Raw genomic sequence first — 13,591 nt, 5'->3', positions numbered from 1 at the left:
GATGTGGAGAAGCTTGAGAGAGTCCAAAGGAGGGCCATGTGCACGGTTAGAGGTCATACGAGGAGAGGCTGCCCTGCTGACATGGGGCTGCTCATCCTGGAGAAAAGATGACTTAGAGGGGACTTGGTGGCAGCCTATAAGGGGCGCACATCAGGGCCTGGGAGGGCATCTGTTCACCAAGGCACCCTAGGGGAAGACAAGAAACAACGGACACAAACTGATTGAAGATCGGTTTGGACTGGACATAAGGATAAACTTCTTTACGTTTGGAGTGACTGGACTCTGCCCCCAGAGGTGATACTGTCACCTACCCTGGAGATCTTTAAAAAACATCTTGACACACACCTTGTGGGGCCCCAGCGGTCTCTCCTCCCCAGGTGCAGGGGGGCTGGACCTGATGATCTTGGGAGGTCCCTTCCAGCCCCTAACCTCTACGAAGCAGGGAGACGGCCACTAAAGATCACAGCAGACTTTTGGTTTGCTCGGATGATGCCCGGTAATTTTGATTCCCAAGGAAACAAAACTCTCAGGCTTTGACAGTAACTTGTCTCCCTCCTACCGTATATTTTGGCAAAGAAGTGGCAGATCAGCTGAAACAAGCAGGAAAAAAGGAAACAGCAGAAGTAGCTACGTTTGAGTTATATTGTATGGTAGTCTAATGGAGGGGGACTACTATGGGAGTCGAGAGGCTGAGTCTTGATTCCCAGTGTTGTTGTGTGACTACAGACCCCTCTGTTTCTCCTTCCCCCTTCTGTCTGGTTTGTTACTTAGGTGGCAGTTCTCTTAGGGACAGGAACTATCTCTTGTTACGTGTATTAACATACAGCACCAAGCACAGCGGGGCCTGATCTCCGCTCCTACTGATCTAGTAGCGCCTCTGGGCACTACTGTAATACAAATCGGTCTTATAAATAATTGTCTGCCGTGGGTTCTCCTTGTAATAGCGCCTACAGGATTCAGAGAGGTGTTGATGGAATCGAAAATATTGGTTCTGGGAGTGGCAGGGTCTGGCTTAATCCTCTGTAGGTGGATTTGTTTTCTACAGCGTGCATATTCCTAAAGAGTCAGCACATGTTTTGAAACTGTTGTGATGGCTCTGTGCGTCACTGGACAGTCGTGCATCAGCATGTGTCAGGGCTGTGTCACGTATTATTCATCCACCCACCGCTGCACCCCCACGCACCGCTGTGTCTGCCCTCCCTGCAAGGCGCTCTGTCGCTGCGTTGTGAGCTGTCTCACAAACACACATCTGTATTGTATTTTTTGGATCGCTAAGGTGAATTTTGCAGTAGTTTCCAACCTTAAATTGCATCGGCTCCAAATAGATTTTCGCCCAGAACTCAGGAAAACAAAGTCGCGGCATGTGCAGGTGTGGTGATGCATAGGTCTGCTGTGCCGCCTGGCTGGGGAGTCGGGCCCAAACATACAGAGCCGCCCGATGGTGCGTGAAGCGTGAGCGTGCATTGATGCATGAAACTACAGGGATGCACAAACGTGTGATGATACACGAATCTACAAGTCATCCACTGCTCTTTACTGACACATGAATGCATGGAAACACATGGATCCAGAATGATACACAGCCCCGGTGGAACTGCAAGTAATGCTCAGCTCTCTGGGGATGGGTGATGATATATGTTACAATGAAGCCCAAACAGACAGTGATGCCTGGACCTGCAGTGATGCATGTCCTAGCAATGATATGCTGGTACTTTTAAAACATGCTCTGACTTTTTATTCTAGGAATTTTCCCGAGGATAATTGTGAAAGAAAGCCCTAAGACTGCTGCTGCCTGGAAGCAGCTCTGCTTTCCTAGCCTATACAGTGATGTTCTTGAATATTTTGACCACCATCCATCCCTTACAATCTCTTAATCAGCCACTTTCCCAAGGGCAGCAAATGTCAGCACTTTTCCCTCGGCTGTCGAATGCAGAATGGAAGCCCATGCGACCTGCCCTTCGGTCCCCTGACTTGGTCCGAGTCTCAAGCTGAGAAGGAACTTAATGTACCTTAGCTCATTTCCATTCATCTTTTAGCCTTAAAACCATGAGCTTTTTATGTAACATGTGCTGCTCTTTTATTGCCACACTAACAAGTTGTTGAGCTGTATTTACAATATGGTGATGGTAAGACCCCTTAATGGGCCCAGTATACTGACCCTTTCGGATTAAATTTGGGGTTTGCTGTTTCATTTTGGGCATGTGTATTTCCTTTATAAAACCTACATCTCACCCTGTTACTTGTTGATCTAACTATTAGGCGCATGTATTATTTGAAGGTATATTATGGAGCAGTCATTACTCAGTAACCACAAAGAATGCCAGGGCTTAAATGATCTGGAGCGATTGTGTTTGTAGTTAGCTATGGATGCTTTGAAAACCTGCTTTTTCACAGTTAAGCCAGTTATTAATTTCAAAATATAAAAGCCAAAGACTTTTGGCACAAAGTTCAGCCGTGGCTCTCACCAGTAAAGCTTTATGGGGTCCAAGGAGGTTTCTTACTGAGGTGACATCTGGAAAAATGGGCCACTTCCATCACTTGTGCAATGCCACGGGCCCTGCATGATGCTTGTTGTTCACCATTGCTCTGCCCGTCTTTCTGCTTTTAATCACCTTTTTTTTCCATTAAGTAAAAGGCACTTTGATCTGGATTGTTTGCAGGGGTCGATGATGAAACAGGGGAGGGGGCAACAGTCTATGCATGATTTTTCAGTGACTTCACTGGGTTGCAGATCAGGCTTTTACACAGCCCTTGTTGTTTCCTAGCTTGGTGTGGGGAGAGCTAGAGCCTATCTATGCCTGTTGCTTCTCCCTGGTGTTGTGTGATTGTGCCAACGACATCTCAGAAATAAGTTTTGGAAATCCTGAAAGGGAACCCAGGTCTGTGTGTTGTGAACGGATACTTCCTTGATGCCAAACCCAAATCCAAAGCGTGGTGAAGGAGCGTAGAGGACATGAAGCTGAGGTGCTGGCCTTGCATCCGGATGGGAATGTGTGGCTGGCCTTTCGCTCTCCAGTAGACGAAGCCAAAACCCCACGTCTAGAATTTGTAGAAGAGTGGGAGAGGTGTTAAATTAAGGATATTTTCTTTGGTGGGTGTCGGGTGGTTTTCACTGATATCAAACACCCCTGACAATAATTTCCCTGCTGAGGGGCATGCAAGACTGGCCAAACGAACGTGGTGTTTCTTTGTGACAAGGGGAACGGTGGCAAGCTGCCCAAGTGGCCCTGGGCATCGCCATGTGTGGGGTCCCCTCTAACTTTAGGCCCTTCCAGTGACATTCCCTTCTCTCCCTCTGCCTTTTCTTCCAGTGCCCATCCCCTCGAAGGCAAACGGCACCACCATCTCAGCCCTGTCGATGAACAAAGACGGTCTGATCGGAGGGGTGACAAATCCCAACGAGGTCTTCTGCTCGGTGCCTGGCCGCCTCTCCCTTCTCAGCTCCACCTCCAAGTACAAGGTGACGGTTGGAGAAGTGCAGAGAAGGCTCTCCCCGCCAGAGTGTCTCAATGCCTCTCTTCTTGGGGGAGTCCTCAGGAGGTAAAATTCACGTCTTGCTTTTCTCCCCCCGATTTTCTCTCTCCCTCTGCTTCCTCAAGGTCAGTGCAAGCAGCTGAGCTCGTCCCATTTCAGAGGTCTTCGGTATATAATATTCATTTGCACTGTAGTAGCCCTAAGAAGCCCCCGTCATGGCCCGGGCCCCCAGGATATTAGGTGCTGCATGGACACGAAACAGAAGGAGAAGCTCTGGCTCAAAGAGCTTACCGTCTAAGTAACACTTGATGAATTGTGTGTCTCAGTAGGTGGTTGGACTAAATGACCCTTGAGCCCCTTCTGCACATGCATGGAAAGGTGTAACGGGAGCTAATGTATGATCCCAACTGTCGCACCTCCTGCCATGCCCCTGCACCGGCAAAAGGCAGGCGTCTGTGGCCAGGAGCCCCTTCTGCTGCAGGGCTCCCAGCCATGGGGGCACCCCATGAACCCCTATAGCTGGAAGACCACAGCCACTGTGCTCCCCCCCCACACTGTTGGGAGATCACGGTAGCATCCCACAGCTTCTGGGACCCAGAGTAATAGATAAAATATGTAGAGGGGGCCTCGAAGACCAATCCTCTGATTCTCCGATTGCCCCACTGACTTCAGATGCGGACCTGCAGGTTCCTCAGATCTGGTGTCATGGGAGGATATGTCGCAAGAGAAAGGCCAAAGCAAACCTCCAGGGCTTAACACTTCTGAATTTAGGAAAGATCAGATCCAGATTCATATTTTGCAGCTGTCCTCTCAGCCTTTCACAGGCCACGCCAAACTTCAAGGTGTTCAACAGCTGAATCCAAGGACAAGTTTTGAAGTTTGAGCCCTTATCCTAGCCTCCACTGCTAACATTTTGTTCTGCTCTGCTGCTGGTAATATGCCTAGTTGTGGGAAACGGAGGAGTCCCACTCCCTTGCTTTTCAGGGCAACAAAGGTGGTGGGGGTGTGGGATTCAGTTGTTTTGATAAGAGCCCAGGTGTTTTGCTACTTGCTGTGGATGATGGTCAATTTTAATATCTTCCTCCGGAGCCTACAGTGAAGTTTTCTGTACCAGAAACGCACTTGCTGACTCTTGATGAAGGTGGGACTTTCTCAGAATAACTTTAACATAGAGCACATTTAGCATGTTTCCTTGCACTTATATGTACAGGGATATTTTGGTAATTAATAGCATTACCTTGCAAATCCTTAGAAGCTTGCAGCTCAAATATTCCTTTCTAAATTAACCTGTATGTCTCTTGCATACATTTAAATGAGATACTGTTTAGTTGAAACAAAGGCATCTCTGGGGGTTGCTGTTGTTAAGTTAACAATAAAACTGGTAAATGGATGAAGGTTGTTTTTATTCTTAGATCCATTCCTTTGATGAACAATAGCTTCTGTCTGTGGCCACCAAAGGATCAAGGACTGTAATGTGGCTTGTAATATAGACCAGTGGTCTCCAAAGTGGGGTGCGCAAGACGATCCATTGGGGTGCGGGAAGAAAATATTAGAACTTTTATTTAGATGTGTATTTATATAAATATACATATATTGGGGGTGCGTGCTCAAAAATTTTTTACTGATAGGCGTGTGCGATCAAAAAAGTTTGGAGACCACTGGTATAGACTATTGATTCTACCAAACTTTATAGTCTATTATCAGTAGGTCTTACAGTTGAGTTTCATGGAAGCTCAATGTATCTGCCAATGCATGGTCCCATGAACTTACGATGAGTTGGAGATCAGCAGTTTGGTGCTTTTCTTTCAACATTAAAAATGAAATCACCCAACTTTCAGTTAAAATCTTTTTTTTCCCCCCCTTTTCTTTCTTCTTTCAGGGCAAAATCAAAAAATGGTGGAAGGTGTTTAAGAGAGAGATTAGAGAAAATCGGGTTAAATCTCCCTGCAGGAAGGCGTAAAGCTGCCAACGTCACTCTGCTGACATCCCTTGTGGAAGGTAAGAGTCTTTCTTTGGTTCATCCTCAGATGACAAAACTTTGTCCATTCAAAGTCCTCTGCAGCTTCTCAGAAGCCAGAGCGCTTAGAGCTAATTATGCAAAAGACCATCCTTCATTCAGAGTGAGACCTTGAGAGACTAGAGACACCAGTATGCAGTTCTCCGTCTTCACTGAAACACTGAAATTGTTGGAAACTAAGAGATTCTGCATGAATGGACTTTGGAGAAACCACCCAAATATGAGCAAGATTGGGTCTGATGGCTTCAGTCCTGTGCAGCAACTGCGTCTTTGAGTATGATACTCCCTGGATGTGGACACTAGAAGCATTGAAATCTGAAATGCAAATTGTGTTGCTTCATAGATTTCATAGACATTGAGGCTGGAAGGGACCTCAGAAGATCATCGAGTCCAGCCCCTCACCCAAAGGGCAGGAAGTCAGCTGGGGTCATAGGATCCCAGCAAGATAAGCATCCAGTTTGCTCCTGAAGGTGTAACAATTTGCTTTTGAAGGTGTAGGGATCCCTACTACCTTGCACCTCCAATACTAGCAGTAGGGGAATGTGTCAGGGGCTCGAAAACAGCATGATGAGCTGATAGAGCCCTGACTGCTTTGGGAAGAGAGCCCTTGCTATGAAGGTCAAGACCTGGGGTTGATTCAAGCACTTGCCTCTCACACCTGCTCCAACCGAAGACACCTCTCTGCAGGAGTGACACCCAACTCTGCTTCCCCAGATACCACTGACCCCAGATGTGAGATGCAGGGATGTCCACCCCTGCTCCCCACTTCTCACTAGTGACACTGAGGATGCAGCTTGGTGAGGAGGGGCTGGGCTCTGCTCATAGCTGCAGCTGTCATGGTCTTCATGCCCTTCTCAGCCATGTCGGAGAACAACCTCAGGTAGGGGTGATGTTGCATGGTAGTAGTATGGGCATTTGAGATCGTGTGGTAGGTGCAGCCGATGTGGGGCAGTCTGGTCACTCTGCTCACCCAGTTCTAACAGGGGACAAAAGACCAAGTAGTGTATGAGGCATGCGACAGCCACTCTGTGATGCCACCAGTGCTGTATTAGTCTTACCTGGGATGTCTGTACCACAAGCATAGTGTTCCTGAGTGCCCCCACCCACCCCTTCCTGCCCATCGCACAGGCAGTGCTCCTCCAGGGGTCCCCCCCGAACCTCAAGCCTGCTGGAGGTAGATGTCTCCACAATGACTCCTGGGTGGGGACATCCCTAGAGTAGCCTCATGGCCACGGCCCTGGGTTTGAAGCACACACACAGCGACAGGGGCAGCCACCCTTGGCTGCACCACAGATGTGGCACAGACACAGGCCAAGGAGCCTGTGGACATGCACTCCCAGCAGTAGGAGCTCTTCCATGTGTTTCCTTCGCAGTAAGAAGAAGACCTGGGCTGTGCTATACGTGGAGCTCATGCGGGCAGCAGCAGCAGAGCTGCACTTGCCACATCAGCCAGGCTCATTCTGCAGGTTCTGGCTCTTCACCCCCGCTCGAGTAGTCCCTTCCCCTCGCGCCACCGCCTCCGAAGTTGTCCTGGGCTCATCCACGCTTCCTGGCCTGGGCGGCCAGATCCTCTCAGCGCTAACCGGAGTCACCCTGGAGTGGGATGATCCCCACTGTCTGTGGGCAGCCTACTTCCTCCTGTTGCTGCTCGGTGCTCTCGGCAGACCTAGTGACACAGGGTGCTTAACTGTACCTGGTTTACATTTTATCCTTTTTGCTCTCTGATTGCATGAATTTACCTCTTCCAAACGAGTTTTCAGCACACATTTGAAAGGCGCTGTCTAGGAGTATCTGTGTGTGTGAACTTAAGATTCACTTCTGTGAATTATTGCAAGTAAAAGTCAGTCACAGGAAGGTTCTTGAAAAGCAGACACAAAAGGACCTTGAACATGGCCCAAGTATGCTTCTTAAGGAAGGATCACAAGTATTCACAGTCCTTTTATTGCAGCAAAACAAACTTATTTTACCAACTTAATACACTACAGAAAATTTTGGGCCTTGGCTGACACTGGCACTCAGGCAGCTGCCTGGTGCTGATCTCGACAGGGTCCCTTGTGTAGCCTTTAAAAGAAGTTACATGCGGTTCCCAACCTAGATGCTATCATAAGTGGATGTGTGATACCCTACTGCTCAGTACGTTCATTAAATACGTACTTACGGTTGGCTCAGTGACCCTGCAGTGAGAGGCCAAGGTACGGTTCCCAAATGAGACACAGTGCGGGTATCACACTGCCTTTAAGGGTGCGAAGCGGGAGACAAAGTCTCCAGTGACCAAGCTGTAAGCATGGTTTTTGAGTGGTAAGTGAGGCTGAGGGCCTTCATAGGCAACACATGCCTTGGCCTTGAAGCATGAAATCCTCTGCTTAAAGCCAAGTGTTTATTAGCCCCCCTCCCAGCCTTTGCACTATGGAAATGATGATGTTGCCATTGCATCTTTGGAGAAAAGGACACGGGAAGCAGACAAATGAAACGCAGGCTCCAACTCCCTTCTAGCTCCGGAATCCATTGTATTTGGGCCCAGCGTGCTGGAGGCAGCTGCCTGCAGTTTCTGAATAGCAAATCATCTCCATTGTTGGCAGCAAATTAAATGACCCGCTTCATTAGGCGGAGGTTGTTACTGAGGGCAGTTGGTTCATGCTGAATGAAAGGCTGATTTCCATTAAAAGAAAAGAAGGAAAGAAAGGAGGGAAGGAAGAAATACACATTTTGATTTCAGACGGCTGCTGACTTTTTGGTTACTGCTTACCAGCTCATAGTAAATAAAAGAGTGGTGCCATGTGCGCTTGATGGATACGATTTCCTTCTGCAAATAAGTGCTACGGTATTGGAAGATGTTTCACCCAGGGGAAGGTGCTATTGCTTTGTCGTTATTCAGCAGACAGAAACTAGATTGTCCCACTATGCCCCAGGCCCCTTCTTTGCCGGGCATTTGTCGTCTTATTTTAATTTTTCTCCCCTCTGTCTCTCAACCTCTATTCATTTTTCTTTAAAAACATTTTTCTGGGGTGTTTTTTGAGTGCTGATATTTTTGTATATTGAAGCACAGCTGTTCATAAATATATATAGGGAGAGAGAATGGGTATCTGGGGTAAGTGAGACTGGGCAATAAAAAGCATCTCCTAAAAAAGCAAGAGAGAGAGCATTAAACAGGTGGGACTGTGCAGTGTTTTGGAGGGTGCTTGCTGGCACCGGGTGGGCAGTTTGCTTGGTTTCTAGATCTTTGTTTCAAGCTGAACTCAGGTCCTTTATTTTTCTGTGCTGAGCATCTGTCACTTCCCAGTCTCACATTTGTCTCTCTGGGGTCTCCTGAGCCAGTCTCATCATTTTCTTATCAATAGGAAGCAAAGCATGCTAGAGGCTGAGAGAGGAGGAGTGGACTTCACCATGGCTCCCTCCATGTCTCCATTTTGTGCTTCTCAATGACTGCAGTGAGCACTGTAGCAGTGAGCAGTGGTGAACACTTTAGAAATAGCTGAGCGACACAAGGAAGGATCGGTAGAAATAAAGGCCTTTGGTTGGAATTGCCCAGGATGTTAAAGCTTCCCACTCCCTAGCATGTTGGGTGGAGACTTCATTGGACTGGCACCTGCAGCAATTTGGCACAGGACCTGAGGTTATACTTTAATTGTCCATAAATATCATTAGACACTTAAAAAAAAAAGTATAAAAATAAAGTGCATAATCTAGGATCCTGTCTCAGTAGCTTCAGTGGGACTGTTTATGGGCTTGAAGTACCACCATCTGTGAAGGGTTTGGTGGATTGGGTGTACCTGTGGAAACCAATTTAACAGTTGCCTTTGCCCAGTGCTGCCATGTGCTTTCCTGCCCCGTACAAAGTTGTTAGTGCCTTCACTTGGTTTGTTCCAGTAGGGAAGGAAGCTCCAGCTCCACAAGCCCTGGGTTAGCCAGACATTTTAAGCATATATTTAGAAAATTCTGGGTATCTTCAGTCAGCTGCATCTCTTTGATGCATCTCTAGTGGGGTGTCCACTGTTTGAAAGCCCGGCTGTAGTTATTAGCTCAAAAAACCTTGACTCCTTGTTTTAATCGCTATACAACATAGCCCCTCTTTTATGGACACAGTGGATTATTTGACTAAACTGGCGATGTTTTCCCATATATTGCAATATATATATGTGTAGCTATGTCAGCTCTTTCAACTCTGATTTTCTAGGACTTCCCAATTTATTTCTTCCCCTTTTTTCGTTATGCCTAGGATGTCATTATTGATTGCTGTGTGTGATGAGGAGGAGGAAAATTAGAACGTGGTGTTTTATATGGGAAACATAAATGCCCTGGCCAAACTATGGTTTCACATCCACAGGACTCAGCGCTGGGGAAGACAGTGATGGGAACTAGGTTAATGCTATTAGGATGGATGGCCTAATGCGTATGAGCTGTAGGGGGGCAAGTCAAATTAACTCCGTCTGCCTAACTGGGGTGTTGGGTATGATCAATTGCCATCAGCTCGGATTATTTCCACAGGGATGCTGAAGATGGATCAAATTCATCAATGAGCGGGCATTTCCTTGGGATGATGGATACCCAGACGGAGCACTCTCCCCTTAGGGTTTTTCTGTTCAGTATGGAAGTGTGCAAACAGGAGCCCATCTTCCTTCTGTTCTTCCTCTGATTTCCCCACATTCCCCGTGTTTTAAAACAGTTGCAATATTAGGGTGCCTCTTCCCACAAAGCAGTCGGTATCCTTTGAGCCCTTGTGTCACTCTGGGTTTATGGTAAAGCAGCACAGTTGCCAAAGACAACGGACTCAGATTTTAGAGTCTCAGGTTAGAGAAGCCAAGTAGGAAGAGGTAGAGAGAAACATTAGAGGAGACAGCAAGAGATGACAGGGCAAGTTGAGAAGAAACCTTTGTTGCGATTCGTTTTCTGCCGGAATGCAGTATAGTGATCCAAACTCCACCGAGGCAGGCCTTCAACCAGCTGGAATCGTATATATTTTTTATCGGATAAAGGAGACAGTCAGTGCTTGGAGTTAGTGAATGGCTATTAGGAGCTGGGGCAAATAATTCTCCCCCAGCATAGTTTCTATGAAACTATGAAGCAGGGTATGAGACACTTCTAACATGAGATCTAGGGATGAAGGGTCTAGATTATTTCCCTTTTGGATGGAGATGCGAGAACAAGAGTATTCTAGTTCCAGCAGCCCAGCAAGAGTACAGAGACTGTTGCCATATTGTTACACGGATACTGACCCAGCTCAATCATCTCTTCTTCTTATAGGTGAAGCAGTTCACCTCGCCCGGGATTTTGGCTACGTGTGCGAAACAGAGTTCCCAGCGAAGGCAGCAGCAGAATACCTGTGCCGTCAGCACTCTGATCCCAGTGAGCTCCACACCCGGAAAAACATGCTGCTGGCTACCAAGTGAGTATGGATACCAATCGCCAACTGAGGCCCTATTGCGCTAGGCACTGTACCTACATCTTAGAGAAAGACCATCCCTGCTTGAAAAGCTGCCAGTCTTCCAAGGACGTGATACTCAGTGCTTTCATATGCTGCCCGCAGTCATATCCAAAAGGGGTACACAACATACAGAAATACACTGTATACCCACAGCCGAAAGACAGACAGATATGCCTTTTCAAAGGTCATGCTCACCGATACTGCACACCTATGTTTCAGGACATGTTCCTGGGGAATAATGCATCAGACGCAATGATCTCACAAGGTCCCTTCCTGCCCTCAACTTTTGTAAATCTGGGTGTGAATCAGAGGTAATAAGCTTTCACCTGAGTTACCAAACAGCTTCAGCCTCTGTTGCTGGTGCTGCGTAGTTGTGGCTGTGTTTGAGATAACTGTGCATTCATGTGATGCTCTACTCTGAACAATGAATAGAAAGTGCCAGTGCAGGGTTTTTTTGCTTAGAGTGTCTCTGAAACTTCCAGATCAAAGAACTTAAATTTAAAAGTAAAACAGCATTTAATTGTATTGCAAACTTATCCTGGAACTAGACAGTCAGCCTATGCACTTTCTTTCTTGCATATCACCACCAGTAATAAAGGTTCTGCAGGTAAATTTTGGCCTCGGGAATACCCAAGCAAACTCAATGCCTTCTAGTCATGCCCTTAGTGACACCTATACGAACTGATTGGAAATGATGCAAGTGGGATTGGATTAAAGACCTGCCAAACACCCCCCTCCCATGTCAGCAAACAACTATCAATCAGTCTTATTGTTCAGGGGCTGACTTCACACCCAGGCCCCTAAACAGTCAAAAATTTTGCAAGCCATTCTGAATCAACTCATCCCCACAATGGGAATAGATTAAAAAAAAAAACAAAGGGAGTGCTAAAAGAGAAGTGTATTGCCTCTTTAACACCAATAATGTTTCTCTCTCTCTTTTAGGCAAATTTGTAAAGAGTTTGCAGACTTGATAGCCCAGGATCGATCTCCCCTTGGGAACAGCCGCCCATCAATCATCTTAGAGCCAGGTGTCCAGAGCTGTTTGACTCATTTCAGCCTGATAACTCATGGCTTTGGGGGCCCGGCTATCTGTGCAGCACTAACAGCCTTCCAGAACTACCTGGTGGAGTCCCTCAAGGGGCTGGATAAAATGTTCATGAACAGCACAGGGAACGGGCACGCAGCTGGAGACTCCAAAGCATCAGAAAAAGAAGTGAAGCATCGAAAATAACACACCACCTCTTTCTGTATCTCCCCACAGAGGGAGCTCTCCCCAGCTCGTGACAGGAGGTCTGAGCTTATCAGTGTTGGAAAAATAATTAAAACCCAGGGCAGCACGTTTTTCCAAACTGCGATGTTTGAATTTGGGATGAAACTCGTTAAGCAAACAGAGTAAGGGGAAAAAAAAGATGTAAAGAATTTAAGAAGGAAACAACTTTAATGGACAAAACAGATCAAGAGACCAAGCCAGGTCAATGGCTTTTTTTTTTGTTTGGTTGGTTTTTTTGTTTGTTTTTTTTTAATTTGAGGATGCAGGAAACCAAGTCATGTGCAATTTTGTTTCGTTTTGCTTTTTAAACCCACAAGGAAATCCTGACGTGCTCCAGGAATCTCCTTAAACCAAGAAAAACCTGAAAAAAACCAAGAAAGAGCAAAAGCCTCAGCAACTCGAGTAATTTTTGTAACCGAGGCACAAGTAAGCACAATGAAGATTTGGAGGTTGCAGGCCAGACCTGGATCTATAACCTGTCTTCAGTAGGCAGATGCACAGGGAATCTTCCATTGATACCACCTACACAACGGTCCTGAACTGGGCTGAGAGAGAGTCGCCAGTAGCTCCGCTTGGGGTTTCGAGCAGTCCCAAGACTTCGTTTACAGCTTTCAGCAACTGCGACTTACTATGGATTTTCTCCATGGCTTATGGAGCCCTGAGCTACAAGGGGAGAAACCACCAGCTCAGGCAGGTTAAAGTTACACCAGGGACTAATCAAAACCCCACAACCTACAAATAAACAGCACACAGGTTTTAACAATTATTAATAATAATATTAATTAATAAAGCACAAGGGGCAGAACTTGAACCAGGCCAAACTGAACTGAACTGCTCTAAATCTGTATATATTTATTTATGTGTAATTAAATCTGAAAGTTTTAAAATGTCCAGTGCAAGTTATTTATATCTAATTGAGTTGGGATTTTTTTTTTGGAAAGATGAGAGTCTTTGGATTTTCTGCCATTAGAAATGGGAATGAAGTTTTGGATACACAAAACTGTAGCATGGACAATAGGCTGTGATGATAACTATAGAAGGTTTGCAGGATTTTGTACTTGCTGTTGTTTCTCTTAAAGCTGCAATAGATGTACAACACCCACACCACAATGTCATTCTCATTATCTTAATAAACCTCTTTTTATTTGAAGAATATACCTCCACTGTTTTTGTAATGCTTGGATTATCCTGCTTAGATAGCTGCTATAAGGACAAATTTGGAGGGGGGTGGGAGGGAGGAAACAGAAACATGGTCCCTTTTTTGTAGCTAGCATTCAACTGAAATGAGCCAGGAGTGCATAAGTCTGCTGAGAGTGACAGGAGCTGGAATTAATGCTCTAATCCAGCCTCCACACAGATCAATCTGCAGGACTGAAGCCTTCTATACCATCTATGATAATATTGCAAA

The 13,591-nt window shown here is 46.3% G+C and overlaps 1 protein-coding gene across 1 annotated transcript; it reads left to right on the top strand.

The window, feature by feature from the left end:
- The first annotated feature begins 2,117 nt into the window (after positions 1–2,117).
- On the top strand, positions 2,118–13,336 carry TFAP2E (transcription factor AP-2 epsilon). The gene is made up of 5 exons (XM_019547534.1): positions 2,118–2,126; positions 3,266–3,540; positions 5,354–5,472; positions 10,733–10,874; positions 11,856–13,336. Exons 1-5 carry the CDS (start codon positions 2,118–2,120, stop codon positions 12,142–12,144), a joined length of 834 nt encoding a protein of 277 aa, XP_019403079.1. The 3' UTR covers positions 12,145–13,336.
- The last annotated feature ends 255 nt before the right edge of the window (positions 13,337–13,591 follow it).

The sequence above is a fragment of the Crocodylus porosus genome, unplaced genomic scaffold, assembly GCF_001723895.1.
Source record: "Crocodylus porosus isolate Cpor-Errol unplaced genomic scaffold, CroPor_comp1, whole genome shotgun sequence".
In the NCBI taxonomy this organism is placed as follows: domain Eukaryota; kingdom Metazoa; phylum Chordata; order Crocodylia; family Crocodylidae; genus Crocodylus; species Crocodylus porosus.
This window is presented reverse-complemented; position numbering and strand designations above follow the sequence as displayed.

Excerpts from the sequence above, each read along its gene's own strand:
- TFAP2E (XM_019547534.1), top strand. Across the intron at positions 3,541-5,353 it reads CTTGGGGGAGTCCTCAGGAG|GGCAAAATCAAAAAATGGTG; the intron begins GTAAAATTCACG and ends TTCTTCTTTCAG. Across the intron at positions 10,875-11,855 it reads AACATGCTGCTGGCTACCAA|GCAAATTTGTAAAGAGTTTG; the intron begins GTGAGTATGGAT and ends TCTCTCTTTTAG.